The sequence below is a fragment of the Lithobates pipiens genome, unplaced genomic scaffold (genome assembly GCF_037356315.1).
Source record: "Lithobates pipiens isolate NorthernLeopardFrog02 unplaced genomic scaffold, aLitPip1_a1.2 Scaffold_19, whole genome shotgun sequence".
Lineage (NCBI taxonomy): Eukaryota > Metazoa > Chordata > Amphibia > Anura > Ranidae > Lithobates > Lithobates pipiens.
The window spans coordinates 75,931,081-75,951,041 of NW_027507764.1; the positions used below are offsets into that span (position 1 = coordinate 75,931,081).

A 19,961-nucleotide genomic window follows, 5' to 3' on the forward strand; every position below is an offset into this window, starting at 1 on the left:
TATTTTCTCTGTCAGCTCGTCCTCCACAGTTGTATCTTTTTGTGACCCTCCCTTTTAGACTGTAAGCTCTAATGAGGGGGGTCCTCTGATTCCTCCTTGGATTGTGTTGTAACTGTACTGTCTGCCTTCATGTTGTAAAGCACTGTGCAAACTGTTGGTGCTATATAAATCCTTCATTATAATAATAAGCAGCACGTTCCAATTGCGTTTTATGGAAAAGTAAAAAAAAAAAAAGTCAATCAGTTGTATTTAGTGATTTCATAATCTCCTTATTTAAACCAAGCACCTGTTTTGTAATTACACTGGAGTTCTACTTTAAATAAGGCAGATGTTGTTTCTCTTAAGTATCCCTGAACTAGATAATAAAGGAAAGAGTACTTTCTAAAGAGTAATTAGAGAAACAAAACGGGACATAAAAGAAAGTGTGGAAAGGAGTGGTAAACGGATGACAGCATGTTAATAGGCGCATTGTGTTACTGAACTTAAATCAACAAATGAAATGGAGCATGCATTGATTCAGTTATGTATTGATTTCAACGTCTTGTTGGTTGCAGTTGGAGAAGTGCCCGGAATATGCCCAGAAGACACAGATTTCATATGCAAAAACAAGAAGTGCATTGAATTCCACCTGGTGTGTGACTACAAGTCAGACTGTGAAGATTACTCTGATGAAGCTGACTGCAGTATGTATATGTTCTTGCCTTTCTTATTGCCTTATTGCTTAATGTCTTATTAAGAAGAATGTATAGTCTTTTCAAGTTTTAAAAAGAAAAAAAGAAATAGGCTTAATGTAAGTTATGGAGTTAAAGAATAGCTGCACTTTAAGTATAGTTTTTTATATATATATATATATATATATATATATATATATATATACCTGTAATTGCTTCGCCAGAAAATCCCACTTTAGTCCAAATGGTACTTACCTGTTATCATTCCTCAAAAGGTCTTTCCTGTTGGACCTGTTGACCCTGCTGGCTTCTGCTGGAGCCAAATATCCACCACTTCAGATTTCCTTCCAGTTGGTGCCTCTTTTCTATTCATTTCTGTGGAGAGGTTACCCATGTATAATAGATGGCTGTATATAGGACCTCTGTTAGAAATAATGGGGCCCCATACAGCTGACGGGGACCCCTTTGACCCTTCCCCGGACCCCATCCAAAAGGAGCCCTAACAAAATGAACAGATAGTCTGTTTATATCCGACCGTCCACATAGCAGAGTGGGCTGTGTCCCTGTCCACTCTGCATAAGCAGAGCAGACACAGACCTGTCATCCCCGCTGAGCATATGGAATCCATTATAATGCTCTGCTGCCCCCTGTCAGTCGCCTGCCACCTCACATCAGTCACTTGGCCCCGGGCAATGGGAGATGAGCAGAGATCACTCCACCAGGGAAAGCAGTGGGCAGCAGCAGATGACCAGGATTAAATGAGAAGCACAGCAACATGCAGAGGGGATTTGAATGTATATGTGCCCTGAAAATTAACTGGGCCCGGAATGCCAGGACTGTCTGTACTGCCCTATCAGTATCCCTGGCTGTATATGGGACACATAATAGATGGCCTTTCCATATGAATGAATAGAGATTTTTCTGTGGATACACAAAAGATGAAGAGCTTAGCAGTTGCGTCAGCTGCATGACTCTCAGTGGGCCAAACAGTGAAGATCTCAAAGTGGCAACTACTGCTCAGTACATGGCTTGGAGGGCTTGCTGGGCTTAGGCCGCGTACACACGGGCGGACTGTTCGCCCAACTTTGTCCGCTGAACAGTGTTTGGGCGGACAGTCTGCTCGTGTGTGGGCTTTCAGCGGACAGTTTCAGCGGACAGTTTGACGGACAAGGTTTTTCGGAATTTCCGAAAAACTGTCCGCTGAAACCTTGTTTCAGCGAACAGTCCGCTCGTGTGTAGGCTTGTTCGTCAAACAAAGTTGCGCGCATGCTCAGAAAGGATTTTCACGCCGAAAGTTATAATGCAGTGTATAGGACGTCGTATTTTTCGTCCCGTCGTACGTGCCGTTCACGTCATCGCGCACGGTTTCAGCAAACTGTTCGTCCGTCGTGTGTGGCCATGTCCGTCCATGCTAATTTTGAGCGGACTGTTTGCCGAAACTGTTTGACGGACAAAGTTGGGCGAACAGTCCCCGCGTGTGTACGCGGCCTTAGATGTTGGAGCAAGGTGTATCATTTAAAGGCCATTTCACAAAAAGAGATAAGCAGCCAGAAAGACATTATACTAACATTTTCCATTTTTATAGTCTTACCTTCCCATTCTTGTTATAGCAGTTTTGCGTGGTGTTCAAATATGACTGTGCAGCCTAAGAGCCTATGTATATGGGTGTACAATTTGCTGCAAATAAAAAAGAAGTTTAGGATTTTTTTTTTTTATTATACTTACCTAGGTGGATGCGCCATCGGTCTGATGCTGCATTTGCTCCCTCGCCGGCTCTAACACTGAGAACTGAACGATCAAAGACTGCTGATCACTACATTCTCAGAGCTCCACGACCAGAGAGCTGGTGATTGTCAGTCATTCATTGTCTCTCTGCCCCCTCCACGCTCACTGGAGCGTCGGGCTGTGGAGGGGGTTAGAGCGGCTGGCTCAGACGCTCAGTGTCTCGCTGAGAGGCTGAGCCAGGTGCCAGTCCAGGCACCTGGGTGGATCCCGACCATATGGTCGTGATATTTGCCCAGCCTGGACCGGCTCTGTGATGTGAGCTGACAGCGGGCTTCAGAATCCACTGCACTCCTGTGAACCACAGGAGAAGTACAGCTAAACAGGCTTTGACTGTACTTTTCCTTTAGGATCTGTAATTTATATGCAGCAGTATTGTATGCTGTTGGCCCAATCACACTGCTCTGTTTTGGTCAGCAGTATTTAGCTGCGTAAACCAAAACTAGAAAAATGTATGTTCATGGTATTGTGCTTTGACCATATTTTATGCTGTATGCATGTATACGTTTGTGCTAACATTTCCATGCAGACAGCATACAGTGTAATAAACCCTATAGGGTTGATTTACTAAAGGCAAAAAAGCTGTGCACTCTGCAAGTGCAGTTGCTCGAGAGCTTAGTAAATGAGGGGAAGCTCTGCTAACTTCCACCAGTCAATCATGTGCGTTTTTTTTTATACTTATTTGACTTGCATGTGATTGAGTATGCTTTGTAAAGTGAAGCTTTACCACATTTACTAGCACTTGCATAATGCAACTGTATTTACAAAGTGCACAGTCTGTTTGCCTTTAGTAAATCAAACTCATTGCGCAATCAGCTCTGCTCAGGGCTGACGTGTAAAACACAAAGTGTAATCAGTGGGCGCCTCTGGTGCTATTTACACATTCTTTACAGGTTGGCTGTGAGTGAGCCATTCATGTTATAGTGGTACAGGCACAGAATTACTTCAGCTTTCAGCCTTTTAGAATGACTAAAGACTGAGGTCAATCTGTACATGCACTGCTGTATAAATTACTCATTTAGGGCTGATACCCATCCTTTATTCGGCCCTTGTGGCACTATTCAATCCACTGACACCAACAATGGGGCACTATTCCTCCCCCTGACACCAAAGATGGGGCAGAATTCCTTCCATTGACACCAAAGATGGGGCACTATTCCTCCCACTGACACCAAAGATGGGGCAGAATTCCTTCCATTAACACCAGTGATTAGGGAATTGTTTAATCCCACTGAACGGCAAGACATTTTCTACTCCCACTGGTCCTATTCGGGCCCCCCTAAAGTCTGAAGGACAAGCCCTTTGTTTAGAAAGTTTGAAGACCCCTGTTCTATGCTAATCAAGTATAATCAACATTTTGGTAAAACAGGAAATTTATTTAGGCTGCTCTAGTAGATGTGGTTTCAAAAATGATATGTGTATAAGATTTATCTATTGGTACCAAAAAGTTTTTTTTTTTTTTTTTAACAATATCATTATCAGGTACCTGAAAAGTGATGAAAGCTATGCAAATGCAGCTCGCATGCATACACTATACCTCACATGCATTTCAGAGGCTTCCCATTGACATCAATTGAATTAAAAATAGGTATAGAACAAGCTGCATTAAAAAAAAAAAAAGAATAATCTAACCTGAAAAGAAAAAGAATATGCCACTGGTATACCCTGCCCTATCAGAATCCATTGATACTAACAACAGTGCAACGAGCTTGGAAACTTATTTAAGCACGATACATAAATGCCCGTAATATGGACTCTAAAGGATAGTAAAATGTTTCATTTGGTGATAATCTTCTATGAGTTTTTTCTATGAGTTTTCCTGCACAGGAAATGAGACATGTTCTAGAATGTATTACCCCCTGCTATAACATATCTTTGTAATATATAAGCAGGCAGGGTTTGCCTTGCTGCCTCACCCTATGGGTACTTTTGATTGGTAACCCAAAAAAGAGACAATCTCACAGCTGTGGTCCCAGCTTCCCTCTGCTTGCTTTAGGCAACTATTACAGAGTAATGATCCGCATACAAGAGTACTGCTGCACAGATGCACAGAAGGGGAGAATCTTTACAGAAACCCAAATTAAGTTCCAGCTGCAAGGATTTTTACACGCAAAGAGTAACTCTAGCCAAAATGTTTTTTGTTTCTGTTTTGGTGGAGTAATAAAACATTAGAACATCTGTCTGGTTGTAACTGCTGTCTTTATTTGGGAGACTGCTACTCCTGCTGACAACATTGCCTACCCACTGCAACATCCATGCCATGTGCACTCTTCTTACTGATATGCCCGTAGCAGAAGCTCACCAGATGGCTAGCCCCTTTACTATGTGAGCGTGTTAAAAGACAGGTCAGGGAAGAACTTTTTGGTGTTTTTTTCTTTGGTTCAGATAGTAAAGGCACATACACTGTGTGTGTATGTATGTGTATATATATATATATATATATATATATATATATATATATATATATATATTGGATATAACATGTCTACACACCCCTAAAAAATTTTAAATGTCAGGCTTTGTGATGTAAAAAAATAAGACAAAGATAAATCATTTCAGAACTTTTTCCACCTTTAATGTGACCTATACACTGTACAACTCAGTTGAACAACAAACTGAAATCTTGTAGGTGGAGGGAAGTAAAAAAAAAATATATATATATATATATGGTTGCATAAGTGTGCACACCTTTTGATTTTATTACAGCACTTAGTCTTTTTGGCTATGAGTCTATCAACATGGCACATCTTGACTTGGCAATATCTGCCCACTCTTCTTTGCAAAAACACTCCAAATCTGTCAGATTGCGAGGGCATCTCCTGTGCACAGCCCTCTTCAGATCACCTCACAGATTTTCATTGGGATTCAGGTCTGGGCTCTGGCTGAACCATTGAACCATTTCAAAACTTAAATCTTCTTCTGGTGAAGCCATTCCTTTCTTGATTTGGATGTATGTTTTGGGTTGTTGTCATGTTGAAAGATTCTAGCAGAAGCCTGAAGGTTTTGTGCCAATATTGACTAATATTTGGAACGGTTCATAATTCCCTCTACCCTGACTAATTCCCCTGTTCCAGTTGAAGAAAAACAGCCGCCGCCACCATGCTTCACTGTGGGTATGGTGTTCTTTTGGTGATGTGCAGTGTTGTTTTTGTGACAAACATATCTTTTGGAATTTTGGACAAAATGTTCAACCTTGGTTTCATCAGACCACAACACATTTTCCCACATGCTTTTGGGAGACTTCAGATGTGTTTTTGCAAAAGTTAGCTGGGCCTGGATGTTTTTCTTTGTAAGAAAAAATATATATGGAAGAAAACCACCTATAGATATGGTACTAGAAACCTTTGCCACATCCCAATTCAAAAAAGAAAATTGCAAAAGGGGGTGCCCTAGGGCAAAGGGTAGTAGTAACCAGAAAGAGGAGTAACACACGTATAAAAAAATTATACAAAATGTATTAAGTACAAAGCAGTAATAGAATTCGTGCACAAGATATATAAACCTGAAAACAAAATAGTCAGACTGAATAGTTACATAACAGCTAGATTCTGAGACACACAGTTGATCTCATAATAAGAGTGTGACTATCTTTTGTGAAATAAAGTACACATCAGGGTTCACACAGAGGAAGTGCTTCCATCTCTAGGCTTCTCCATCGCACAGTGGAATACTCTAGGTTGTATCTGGGGGGCTAAATATATGTCCCCACAGTGCAGTTCCCTGTGCCAAATCGGTTAGAGTATATTGTGTGATGTGAGTGGAGCATAAAACACCTATGCCGACAAAGGACACCAGGGCCCACGAGGATTGACCAAAATTTTGGAGACTGGTCTGGCACATAAAATATGTAAGAAGCATGACATAATAGACACAAAAAGAAAGCAAAAAAAGATGTATAGTAATATGAGGTGTATACATCCATCACCATGTCACGCAGTGGGTCAAATGGCCTTTACAGCAGCATATCATGGTAGTAATAAGGGCAGTGGGACACAGGATCCATAAAGGCACTTATCTATGATTTCCATTTACTGTAGATATCCCCAATCTGGTGTGTGGTCCTGGCTGTGCAGCAACCAGGGACTGAGCTTACCTGGCTTATAAGGGCAAAGGGGTGGTCCAATAGGGTGAGCTGGCAGGTTTCAGGTGATCAGGGGGACCAACACAGGTGATGAGCTTTACTGATCACCTGTATACCAGGTGTGCATCGGGGCTCGTCTGCCAGATGATCCCCCAGCACAAGCCGTCACACTAGGTGGGAGCGGTACATCTCAGGCGTGAAACACTGATCCATAGTATAGCAGAGAGGACTGAGCCCAGAGGGATGCCTCGAAATGCAAAAAGCATCAGGGGCCCCCACGTGCCGGGGAGCCTCGGCGTCCAAAAGGCAACAGCAATTATAAGGAATAGGCACTATACAATGATAAGGTTATCATGTATATTGAGCATACATAGTTCGAGAGATACATATCCAAAAGACAAGAATAGTCAGAGTTTATACAGGAGAGCCCATAATAATGGTCCATAAAGATAGCCTGGATAGGTGGCTGGGAAGAGAAAAGGGGGGAGGGAGAGAAATGAGAGGCAGGGGGAAAAGAGAGAGCGGGGAAGAGGGAGAGGGGGAAGGATGGGGGGGTGTAAAAAGGAGGGAAGAGGGGGAAGGATGGGGGCCAATATAAGGGTATCCCCCTGTCACCCATTAATGAAACTTGTTTCTGCTACAAATCATGAACATAAGTAGGTGGGGTGTGGGCTAGACAGTATGTCTACAGGAGTAAGTCTGCCCAGTGAAATTGGGACCACAGGGTCAGACATCTCTCTCCAAACCTCCAGAAGAGAAGCCCTGTAAAAAGGGCTTCACATTGAAGGCTCAATTCAGGCCTGCTGGAGAGGTGGTATTCAAATCCGAGATCCACCTCAGCTCACGCTGTAGGAGGAGCTTGTTAAGATCTCCTCCCCGTGAACTGGAGTGCACTCAGTCCAAAACCAGAATGGACACTTTGCAAAAGTGGCCACTGTGGGCCGGTGCCACATGTCTTCCCAAATGGGGGTTACTGGTTTGCATAGCCTGGATGTGGCGGTAGATTCTTTGCCACAGTTTCTGTATGGTATTGCCTATATGATAGCAACCGCAACCACATTGTAAGAGGTACATAACTCCCATAGTCTGAAAGTAGGCAAAATGTCTGGGAATAAAGGTCCAGCCATTGGGTAATCAAATGTTTTTTTCTAGAGTCCATGTATTTACAATGAACACAGGATACGCAGGGGAAAGTGACAAAAAGTTTGCACGTATCACCTCGGGTGGAGCCCCGAAATTCACTTTTGACCAACATGTCACCCACAGAAGTAGCAGGTGGTACAAAAGGTCCCACACTGGGATCTGAGGTCAGGAGATGTCAGTATTTGTTTGACTTTTGTTGACTTTGTTGACTTTTGATGTTTCTTACCCCTCTTTCTTTGCCTATAAAATCCCTAGGGCACCCCCTTTTGCAATTTTTTCTTCGTAAGAAAGGGCTTCAACCTTGGCAATCTACTCCATAGCCCAGACATATAAAGAATACGGGAGATTGTCACATGTGCCACACAGCCAGTACTTGCCAGATATTCCTGCAGCTCCTTTAATGTTGCTGTAGGCCTCTTGGCAGTTGATCAGTTTTCTTCTCGTCTTTTCATCAATTTTGGAGGGACGTCCAGTTCCAGTTGATAATGTCACTGTTGTGCCATATTTTCTCCAATTGATGATGACTGTCTTCACTGTGTTCCATGGTATATCTAATGCCTTGGAATTTCTTCCCTCTGCTCCCTCTGATGATTTGGAAGCTCTCTGCGGACCATGGCTTTTGCTGTAGGATTAGTCTAAGAAAATGTCAGGAAAGACTGCTATACTTTATTTGGGGTTAATCAGAGGAACTTTAAACAGTGGCAGGTGTGTACTGACTCCTATTTAACATGAGTTTAAATGTGATTGCTTAATTCTGAACGCAGCTACATCCCCTGTTATAAGAGGTTGTGCACACTTATGTAACCACATAATTTTATTTTTTTATTTTTGCTGCCCCCCCCCGAAAAAATAAAAAAAAGATTTCAGTTTGTTTTTCAATTGAGTTGTACAGTTTATATGTCACATTAAAGGTGGAAAAAGTTAAATTTTTTTGCATCACAGAAACCTGACATTTTAACTGGAGTGTGTAGACTTTTTATATCCACTGTGTGTGTGTATGTATATATATATATATATATATATATATATATATATATATATATATATATATATATATATATATATATATTATATATTACTGTGTAAAAAATGTAGGCAGGTGTGAAGAAATGCTGTAAAGTAAGAATGCTTTCAGAAATATATATGTTAATGATTTATTTTTATTAATCTACAAAATGCAAAGTGAGCGAACAGAATGAAAACCAAAATCAAACTAATATTTGGTGTGTTCAGTCTTGCCATGGTGTATGACCTGTAACATGAAACTGTCTTCCACAGTTTTACCTTAGTAGCATAGATTGGTTGTTTCTCACTCAGTTTTAAGCCCCCTACACAACTGTTTTTGTTTAATGACTGTGTTTCAACCTACATTTGAAATTAATTATACCAGGCACCTGCCTGGTATAAGTGGTTAATCATATACCCGACTCTGACCTTACAAAATCCCTGACTTTGTGCAAGTGTACAAAGTGTGCAAGTACTATATAAGAACAGATGCTGGTTTGAAGACAAAGGCTGGTTTGAACCCTTTGGCTTTAAACCAGCATCAGTGAGATTGTGGAAGACAGTTTCATGTTACAGGTCATACACCAGGGATCCTCAAACTACGGCCCTCCAGCTGTTGCGGAACTACACATCCCATGAGGCATTGTAAAACTCTGACATTCACAGACATGACTAAGCATGATGGGAATTGTAGTTCCTGAACAACTGGAGGGCCGTAGTTTGGAGACCCCTGTCATACACCATGGCAAGACTGAGAACAACAACAAGACACAAGGTAGTGATACTGCATCCCCAAGGTCTATCACAGGCAAAGACTTCAAAGCATACTAAGGGGTTTCAAGATGTCATGTTCAAGCTCTTTTGAAGAAGCAAAAAGAAACTAGCAATGTTGAGAATCGTAGACGCAGTGGTTAGCCAAGGAAAGTAATGCAGCAGATGAAAGATACATCATGCTTACTTCCCTTCAACATTGAAAGATGTCCAGCAGTGCCATTAGCAAAGAACTGGCAGGAAACCAGTGGGACCCAGGTATACCCATCTACTGTCCCCAGAAGTTTGGCCAAAAGTGGTCTTCATGGAAGAATTGCAGACATACAGCCAAACCTCTGATGTGGAAACGAGGCTAAGCAACTCAACTCTGCACTTAAACATAGATACCGGGTTGCAGAAAAATGGCAGTAGATGCTCTGGACTGATGAGTTAAAATTTGAAATATTTGGCTTAAGCAGGAGGCAGTTTGTTGGCAAAGGGCTGGGGAGCGGTACAATAATGAATGTCTGCAGGCAGAAGTGAAACATGGTGGAGGTTCCTTGCAACTTTGGGGCTGCATTTCTAAAAATGAAGTTGGAGATTTGGTCAGGATCAATGGTGTCCTCAATGCTGGGAAATACAGGCAGGTATTTATCTATCATTGCATACCATCAGAGAGGCGAGTGGTTGGCCTTAAATTTATTCTGAAGCAGAACAACAACTCCAGGCATACAGCCAAAGTCATTAACCTCCCTGGCGGTATGATTCAGTCTGGAATTAGGTGCTGAAAGCGGAACAATTATTTTGCATGGAAATCTGGCGTTTTATTTTGTAGTCCTGTAATTCTTAGGAATAACGCTCTTAAATCTGTTCAAACCAGAGTCTAGCAGACATCCCGGGTATGATAAAGTTTATAATATAATAAAGAATAATAAAAAATATTCAATAATGCAATCAAATCCTAAAACACTGAAAAAGGGACACTTTTTGGTTGCTATGGACAATCTCCAAATTTCAGGCAGAAAAAAACAGTATTTATAATATAAAAGTGCATGCAGGGCACTGCACAGACCACTAGGGGCAAAGGGTGTGTGTATTTTTTAATACAGCACTGTAATCTTACAGTGCTGTGTGTGTTTTGTGTACTTTTACTTTTTTGAATTTGCCGCCGTTCTCCGCTCCCGTGCGCCGTAACGGCGCAGGGAACGGAGCTCGGTGGCATTCGGCACTGTGAATCGAGCGCAGGACGGCTCGATCACACAGCGCGGCGGACATCGCTGGATCCAGGGGACAAGGTGAATAACTCTCCCTGTGTCCTCCCCTGCATCGAGCAAAGTGATCCCGAGTCTGGCTCGGGGTTACCGCTCCTGTAATTAAAATCCCAACCCGAGCCAGACTCGGTATTACCGCTAGGGGGTTAATAACTATTTTCAGTGTAGAGAAGAACAAGGAGTCCTGGAAGTGATGATTTGGACCTCCACAGAGCTCTGATCTCAGCATTAAGTCTGTCTGGGATCGCATGAAGAGACAGAAGGATTTGAGGCAGCCTACATCCACAGAAGATCTGTGGTTAGTTCCCCAAGATGTTTGGAACTACCTACCTGCTGAGTTCTTTCCTAAACTGAGTGCAAGTGTACCTAGAAGAATTGATGCTGTTTTGAAGGCAAAGGTCGATTACACCAAATATTGATTTGATTTGGATTGCTCTTCTGTTTATTTAATTAAAACATTTTTTTTACGCATTTTGCTAATTGATAAAATAAACTAATAACACTTTTATTTCTGAAAGCATTCTTCATTTACAACATTTTTCCACACCTGCCTAAAACTTGTTGAACACTTAGTGAATCAAACCCAGGCCCTTATCCTGAAGGACTGATGTCTGAGCTTTGTACAGGCCACTCAACTTCTTCCACACTAGACGTGTCAAACCTTGTCTTCATGGAGCCAGCTTTGTACATAGGGGCACAGTCATGATGGAACAGAAAAGGGTCTTCTCCAAACTGTTACCACTAGGTTGGAAGTGTACCATCGTCCTAAATGTATTCATATGAAGTCAACATGTGTAGTTTCTTTCGTTCCAAATTCGTTTTTTAACTAATTTTGACAAATTTGTTAATTTGGAAATATCCGAATGAATGAAAACCCGTTTAACACTTTTTTCCAAATATTCAGAAATTCGTAAATTTTTAAATTAGAAAATTCGCAATTTTGTAAATTCGTAAATGTGAAATTAGAAAATCTGAAAACCAGAAAATTCAAAAATCCCTATTAATAACTAACTTATAATAACTTAACTATTACTAACTTTCAAGTTTGGCTGTTAGTGAACATAACGAATACAAATTTATCTGAAGTTACGGATTATCCGAAATAACGAATGTCATATCTAAACGAAAGAAATGTAACAAGTAAATAATCATAAATAACAATGGTAATAATAAAAATGTTTTATTATTATTATTTATTATTCATTTGTTCCGTTCCATTTGTTTAGATGCGGCATTCGGAAATTTTGGATAATTCGTAACTTCTGATACATTCGTATTTGTTACGTTCACTGACTTTGTTACTGTTATTTGTTACGTTCACTGCAAAATTTGAAAGGAAATGCCTATAATTTAATAGTTAGTTATTATTAATTAGTTTAGTTAGTTATTCTTTAGAATTTTTGTATTTTCTTTCTTATTTTTGAATTTACGAATTGAAAAATTTACGAATTTTTGAGATTACTAATTTTTGAATTTACAATTTACCATCATAGCATATGATCCGAAAAATGAGAAAAAATAAAATAAAAAATAAATGAAACTAAAAAAGGAACACATTTTTCGGCAGTGCACATGTCTAATATGCAGTAGTATTAAAGTGGTAGTAAAGTCTTATTTTTAACTTGTACCTACAGGTAAGCTTATAATAAGGCTTACCTATAGGTACAGTGAATATCTCCTAAACCTGCACCGTTTAGGAGATATTTACACTACATGCATCTGGTGACCTCATGGGTGCAATCAGATGCCCGGAGCACTCGGAACCGGAAAGAAGACCAGGTGAAGATAGAAGCTCTGTCATCGGTGACAGCGTGCCGCTGCATTGCTTCATTCTAAGGTAAGGATTTCATAATTTGCTAGTATGCGATGCATACTAGCACATTATACCATTGTCTTGCAGATTTTTTTTTTTTTTTTTTTAAAGATGCGGTTTACTACTGTTTTAACAGTACCCATCACTGAAAACATCTAAACTCTAATATTTTTTCTTATGTATATCAAATTAAAGAGAAATAATAAAAAAATAAATAAGTTCTAAACAAGATAAGTTAATGAAAAATATATTTAAAAGGAAATAAAAAAAAACAAAAAAAAAATTCATTCCCTTTATGAAGAACATGCCGGTAACAACAAGCGATGTAAGTCAGGTAAGCTTTTCCAAAACCAGGGCTATATTTCATTTAAATTTTAAATCAACTTGTTCATAATTTTCACACCCTGTTGAACAGCACTGAAGCAAGTGCTGAGATGAAAAATGGCAATTCCTTTGTGAAATTAAGTAAATGTACTAAGCCAGAATGAGCTAATCCCTTAATAGACTTATAGGAAATCGTACATCCAATAGGCGCATATGAACCTTCTTCAGAGAGGGGCACAGCAGCGGTCGGTGTCAGTAAATCATGCATTCATCTCACTGCTTTCAGCGCAAGGTGATTTTATTCGAAATTACGGAATACATATTGGATGTCTCAAAGGTGTCTAACTATTAAAAGCCGCCATTATTTTGCATGCGCTTAGGTCCTTACACTGATTTACCTGGCAGCTGCAGCTTCACACAGCTGAATACCGGCGGTGATTTGGGATGCAACCTTTCACAAGACAAGACTGATGATTTTGATTGGACCGTAGTGGAAAGAGGTGTTCAGCTAAATACAGATCACACACCAGGTAAGTGATTTATACACATATAGTAGGCTCACAGTCAAACCATTTTTTATGTATTTTTTCATAGCTAGAGTACGTTAGTATTAATCGCTTGGTTAACTTTTATTGCGTCTGTATTAAAAAGATTTCTTCTCACTTTCTGTGCCAGAAACTTGAGAGGAAGTTTGAGGAAATGATCCAATTGAAGGGAAAACTCTATTTTGACAGTTATCATTGGGACAAACACCCTTATTGAGAGATTTCCCTTCTATTCGCGTTCCAGTGACAACTGTTACAATTTAGATTCCCCTTATTTTTTGAAACAAGGGTCACAAACCTTCCATCAATCTATCAAAACAAAAAAAATATATTTGTTTGCAGCTCCATATTAAAGGTAGACTTTTCTTGTGACAGTCTACACTTAAAGAATTCTGGGGACAAAAAATGAAGAGGGTCTACTTTACTACAATAGTCAACTGCTTGTTTTGCCTAGGGCAGTGGTTCTCAACTCCTGTCCTCAGGACCCACTAACTGGCCAGGTTTGCAAGATAACTGAAATACATCACAGGTGATATAATTTACTGCTCAGTGATTGCAGTATTCTAGTCTGCATCTCCCCAAGGTAATACTTGAAATCTGGCCTGTTAGTGGGTCCTGATGACCAGAGTTGAGAACCACTGGCCTAGGGGATGATGAATGAGGTGATATATTTACCTTATTCTTCATTCCATAAGGCTTTTCCCTTTCCATATGACTGGTTTCCCAAAGCAAATGGCAAAATTCCTATCAGTATAAACATTTTTTCACCCCAGATCTTCAGATAACGTCCAAATTTATTGAAGAACGATCACATCACAGCAGAGAAATGCTGAGTCGCAGAGGAGTCCTCTGCAGGCCAGCCTGACGAAGGGCTCCTGTGCACCTTCAAAATATTGCACTATTCTGCTGTAATGTGATCATTCTAAAATAACAACCATTTTGATGTTATCTGAAGATCAGTGATGTACTGACAAATGTTTATAATGGTCTTCCGAAGCCTCTTCTCTTTGCAAACCAAAGGTTTCTAATGTTATCCAGTCATGTATTGTACAGAAGGATGTCAAGGGCCCCTCCACAACTCAGCACATCAGACTAGGGTATATAACTGTATTTATCATCCCCTAGGCAGGTAATCCTTGCAGTGGGAAAATTCTCATCCCCCGAGTTTAAGTATAACTAAAGGCAACATGGTAACATTAATTTTGGATGGAGTGGAGAGGGATTAGAACACCTATGGGTTTATTTTTTTATTGCTGTCTATACACCCATTAGGGAAATGAATTACCCTCTATTTGTCCTGTTTACCATTGTCATTGAAAATAAAAGATAATCCCAAATTTTGGGTTGTCCCCAGAAAAGTAAGAAGGGAAATCGTCCAAGTGGGACACCAGTTCTGATGGCATCCCAAAGGATTGTCTTAATTTGCAGAGATTTCCTCTCCTATCCTGTTTTGGCTATGGGACAAGAAGTGAAGGTAAATCTCCCCAATGGTACACAGATTGCAAAAATAAAAGAATAAAAGGGGTTATAACTCTCCTTTACACTCTCAAAAATGGAAAAAAAGTTTTGCTTGTAGTTCCACTTTAGGCATTGAGGTGTATGAACATAATTTTTATTTTTTTTTTATTTAGTTTTGGATAGAGCAGGGAAATGTTATGCCGCGTACACACGGTCGAACTGTTTGACGTACTTAGTCCATTGAAACACATTTCAGCGGACAATCCGCTCGTGTGTGGGCTTCAGCGGACTTTTTCAGCGTGCAGTCCGGAGTACTAAGAATTTCGGATTTTCCAAAAATCTGTCCGTCGTACTTTGGTTTCAGCGGACAATACGGTCGTCAGTATGCTAGTTCGACGGACTAAGAATGGCGCATGCCCAGAAAGGATTTACACGGCGGAAGGGTGCTTTGCTGTGTCTTGGACTTCCTATTTCTAGTCCCGTCATACGTGCTGTACACGTCATCGCGCAAGCTTTCGACGGACTGTTTGTGTATCCGTGTGTGGTCAAGTCCGTTCAGTGGAAACTACGCCGGATTGTCCGTCGGATTGTATGACGGACTAAGTACGCCATACAATCCGCTCGTGTGTACGCTGCATTAGAACCCCTGTAAGGCTCCATTAGTGAGATTTTCATCCCCACTGTCACAATTACCATAGTTCCACCTAACAGGAAGTTGGGTAAAATCTCCAAAAGCAACACAGATAGAATTAATCTTCTGAAGCATTAAAAACCCTTCTTCACTCTCTTCAAAACTAAAAAAGCTTTGGCTGAATGAGCACTTGAATACAAATAATGTGAGTAACTTTAAAAATGTGTTTTCATAAATTGTGTGTATTTATTAATATACAGTAAGCAACCATATATGCTTATTTTATACGAATTATTTTATAAAAATAATTGTAATAAATAAATAAAATAAAATATTTAAGGTAGGCTTTTGCATTAGCTTAGCATCACCAATAGTAAAGAGTGGGAGTTGAAGGGCCAAAGCTCCACATTCTATGCTGAAGTCTACAATTTGCATAGGTTAGTATCACCAGTAGTGAGGTGCAGAAGGTAGGAGGGGGTTGGCCTAAGATTGATGTTTTTGCAAAATAGATCACCTTCAGTTTCTGGGCTTCTGCAGTGACCAACCAATAAATCTAAACATATGTGTTGGCAACTTTAGCTTCCTCGTATAGACCTTTTATTGGTTTAAGGCATGGGTGTTCAACCTGTGGCCCTCTAGCTGTTGTGGAACTACAAATCCCATCATGCTTCTGCCTTAGGGAGTCATGCTTGTAACTGCCAGCCTTACATTGCTTCATGGGTCTTGTAGTTCCACAAGAGCTGGTGGGCAATATGGTTTATGGTAAATGCAGGTTTACTGTTAGTTAAATGAAGTGGACGTTCTGACTTTGGCACACAGAACAACCATATTTTTAGCCTAAAAATGTTAACTTGAATATTTTATGTTAATATAGATTCTACAAAGATTTGACAATCTGCAGAACCCAGGTTGTTGAATCAGCACCATGCTTGTCAGCTTAGACTAATGAAAGTTGTAATATTCTTTGTTCTTGGGGTTTAATTAGTTATCTGAACTCTTAATTAATAAAGATGGAAGTACAGAGAACATTCTACTGGATTGGAGTACACTGCGTCTTTCCATCTGTTCTCTGTATTTGGATCACATACAGGTTTCAGACCTTTGGAGTCTAAAAGTTTGTCCTTGAGAACTAATTAATGGAAGGCAGTTGTAAGCTGCACAGGCCTTTATACAAAGCCAGGTCTATATATACACTCTCCAAAAATTCATACAATGCTGAGGTCTCATGATGTTAAATATTTGCAGTTTTGGTTGCAGGAAAGGAAAATATAAGATGCCAAAAAAGTACAAATAAATAACGATGCCAACACTAAGGCTCTGGTCACACTAGTTCAGTTTCAGATGCAACTTGATTCTCACAGAATTGCATGACAATGGAAATCACAATGTTTTCAATGGTACCCATGCACATCAATGCAACTCAGCACAGTGGGGTTGATTTACTGAAACTGCAGAGAGCAAAATCTGGTGTAGCTCTGCATAGAAGCCTATCAGGTTCCAGGTTTTATTGTGAAAGCTTAATTGAACAAGCTGAGGTTAGAAGCTGGTTGGCTACCAGGCACGGCTGCAACAGATTTTGCACTCTCTAGATTTAGTAAATCAACCATAGTGTAATTTTGGAAAAGGTTCCTGTCCTACTTTGGTGCGATCCCATAGAACAGTGATGGCGAACCCTGGCACTCCAGATGTTTTAGAACTACAATTCCCAGGATACTCATCTACACTGCAGAGTGCATGAGCATCATGGGAAATGTAGTTCCAAAACATCTGGGGTGCCAAGGTTCGCCATCACTGCCATAGAATATACAGACCGTATGAAAGTTACATTCAGTTTGCACTACATAATCACATTGAAAGTCGGATTGCAGCAGTGTGAACCTAGCCTTAATGTTAGTTATGAAGTAAAATGTTAATAATGAGAAAAGGGTAGCAGAAAAGTAAAGCTGTTACCCAACCATCCTTGCCAAAATATGCTGCCACAGCTCTATGTTACTGATATGTAAGCCACCAAGATACATGTATATAACCACAGATCATACCTGGGAAATCCTGATCCCCCAGATCATCAGTTATGATGATCTATATAGGTCTATAAGATGATCACACCAACCAAAGGCCCAAAACTTAGGCCCAATAGATAGCACTACTGTAGCTTGCTATATACCCTTTTGCATTTTTCAAATAAAGTCAAAGCTAAGCTAAAGCCAGCAAGAAAACATAGAAGGTGACAAAATAGTTTACAACATGCACTAGTGAGGCTCATGTTGTGTTTCTGTGACAAAGATTGGGTCACAGTATACAGATAGCCAGTAGCCAGTGAACGAGCCAGGCAACTAGCACCTCTATAGGAAAATCAGCAATGGCAGGCATCTATCAGTCCTAATATTTACAGCTCTGTCACACAGCACATTGTTTGGAAGGTCAGGAGACCTTTCTCTGCTTTATTTAAACAAGAAGCATTGCTGAGAGGCTGAGCTAACTTCTGGTTTAGGCATCTGGGCGATATCAGGCCATATGGTCTGGATCTTTTTAGAGCCTGGACCGACTCTGTTACATCAGCTGACCACTGTCGGTTGAGAATGGGTCACAGGAGAGCAGAACAAACTGTTCTCCTGTGATCCCCAGGAAAAGTACAGTAAAAATTGCTTTGGCAATACTTCTCATTAAGTAAAACTTACAGGTCTTGTTCCACAAGCCTGTGACTGGACTGTAAAAAGAGAAGGAGCACACTGATGAGCTCATCTCCCTTTCACTCTGTTCTCTCCTATCAGCATAATCGTAATTAGCACATGATTGGTTCCTTGTGCTGCTTCTTCCTCTCTGAGTCTGAACTGTGCTGTACAGAAACTGTTATGCCATGTACACACGACCGGACTTTCCGGCAGAAAAAGTCAGACGGTCTTCCTGATGGTCTTCCCGATGGGGTTCCGACCGAACGGACTTGCCCACACATGAACGGACCAAAGTCCGTTCATTTTGAACGTGATGACGTACAACGAGACTAGAAAGGGAAGTTCAATAGCCAGTAGATAATAGCTGCCCTTGAGTCGTATTTGGTCCATTGGACCAGCATACAGACGAACGGTTTTCCCGATAGAAATTGATTCCATGGGAGAGATTTGAAACATGTTCTATTTCTAGGTGCGTCTGAATTTTTGATGAAAAAAGTCAGATGAAGCCCACACACGATCGTAATATCCAACGGAATGATTCCGTCTGACCTTTTCTGCTGGAAAGTCTGGTTTTTTGTACGTGGCATTAGAGGCTAGAGGCTGATACCAGATTAGGTTCAGGCATATAAACTACTTGCAAAAAATACATTTAATTATGAAAGAGAGAATACAATAATGTGTGTCTTTATATTTTCCTGAAGTTTTGTTTCAATAAAACTGAATATTGCGGAAATCTAGTAGCTTCAAAGCATATGAAAAAAATGTTTGCTACACTGTTAGTAAATGACTGTATTAAGCAACATGGAATAAAAAAAAATAAAAAAAACACATAAACATAAAACATAAAACTACTGATTTAGCTTGAAAACACTGCAGATTGCTGGGAAAACATGAAAAGAAAAGAACTGGCTTCTCCCATAATGCACCAAAGTCAATGTCACCGCATTATCAAGCTAATTGTAAATTGTCCTTCAAAGGATTACCTTGCTTTGAAGTCAGAAGCTTCAAAAATACAAAAGGGCTGGAGTGATTTTAAATGAAGAAATATATGGGCCGTATTGATGTTTGGAATTTATAGAGCCAACATTGCACATGCCACTTGGAAATACATTTTAGTGACTAAGTAGCTTTGTGATGTAAAGTATCAGTCTATGCGGGAAAACTTTGGGAAATGAGGTTCCTTTTTTCATAAAGTCACTTTGTGAAAGTGGACCTGTTATAAAAAACAGCATTCTAATATTGTAATTTATTTTACTTTCTTAGCTATTTAAATTTTGGAAAGAAACGTATGTCCTCAAGTAAAGACCTTGGCGCTGCCTATTGCATGCTGCAGTCAGCAGCATGCAATTGGCAGCGCCATGGCCTGAGGAGGAAAGAGAGACAGAGGGACTTTGAGGAGAAAAGAGAGACAGAGGGGCTTTGTTCCGAATGAGGGACAGTCACTTGAAATCAGGAACAGTTGGGAGCTATGGCTGTTTTGATTTGTGTCTGAAATCTCAGAAGGCTTAAAAGCTGCAAGAAAAACAAGGCACATGCATGGCAGCACCTGACATGGACACTTAATCCCACTCCAGCTGACCGTGGGCCTCCAGTGCTGCAGGCGCCCACGATCTCTACCCGGATCGACCCCTCACGAGCAGCGGACACCTCGTGGATCCCCCTGAAGTCCATGGAGGCTGCAAGGAGAGACCTTAGAAGCCTATTTGGAGCTGACGAACCATGGGTCACAGATCCCAAGATGGCGGCCACTCCACCACTGCTAGCTCCAGCCCACCTTACCAGCGTACAGGCTGCTTTTCTGGCTCCTACACACTC

The 19,961-nt window shown here is 40.5% G+C and overlaps 1 protein-coding gene across 3 annotated transcripts in view; it reads left to right on the forward strand.

The window, feature by feature from the left end:
• Positions 1 to 19,961, forward strand: part of MALRD1 (MAM and LDL receptor class A domain containing 1) — a 696,170-nt gene that overhangs the window by 476,016 nt on the left and 200,193 nt on the right. For all 3 annotated transcript variants that reach the window (XM_077490931.1, XM_077490932.1, XM_077490933.1), the window contains 2 exons: positions 555 to 683; positions 13,221 to 13,370. In XM_077490931.1, coding sequence (XP_077347057.1) covers positions 555 to 683; positions 13,221 to 13,370 — 279 coding nt within the window. The remainder of the gene's footprint in view (positions 1 to 554; positions 684 to 13,220; positions 13,371 to 19,961) is intronic.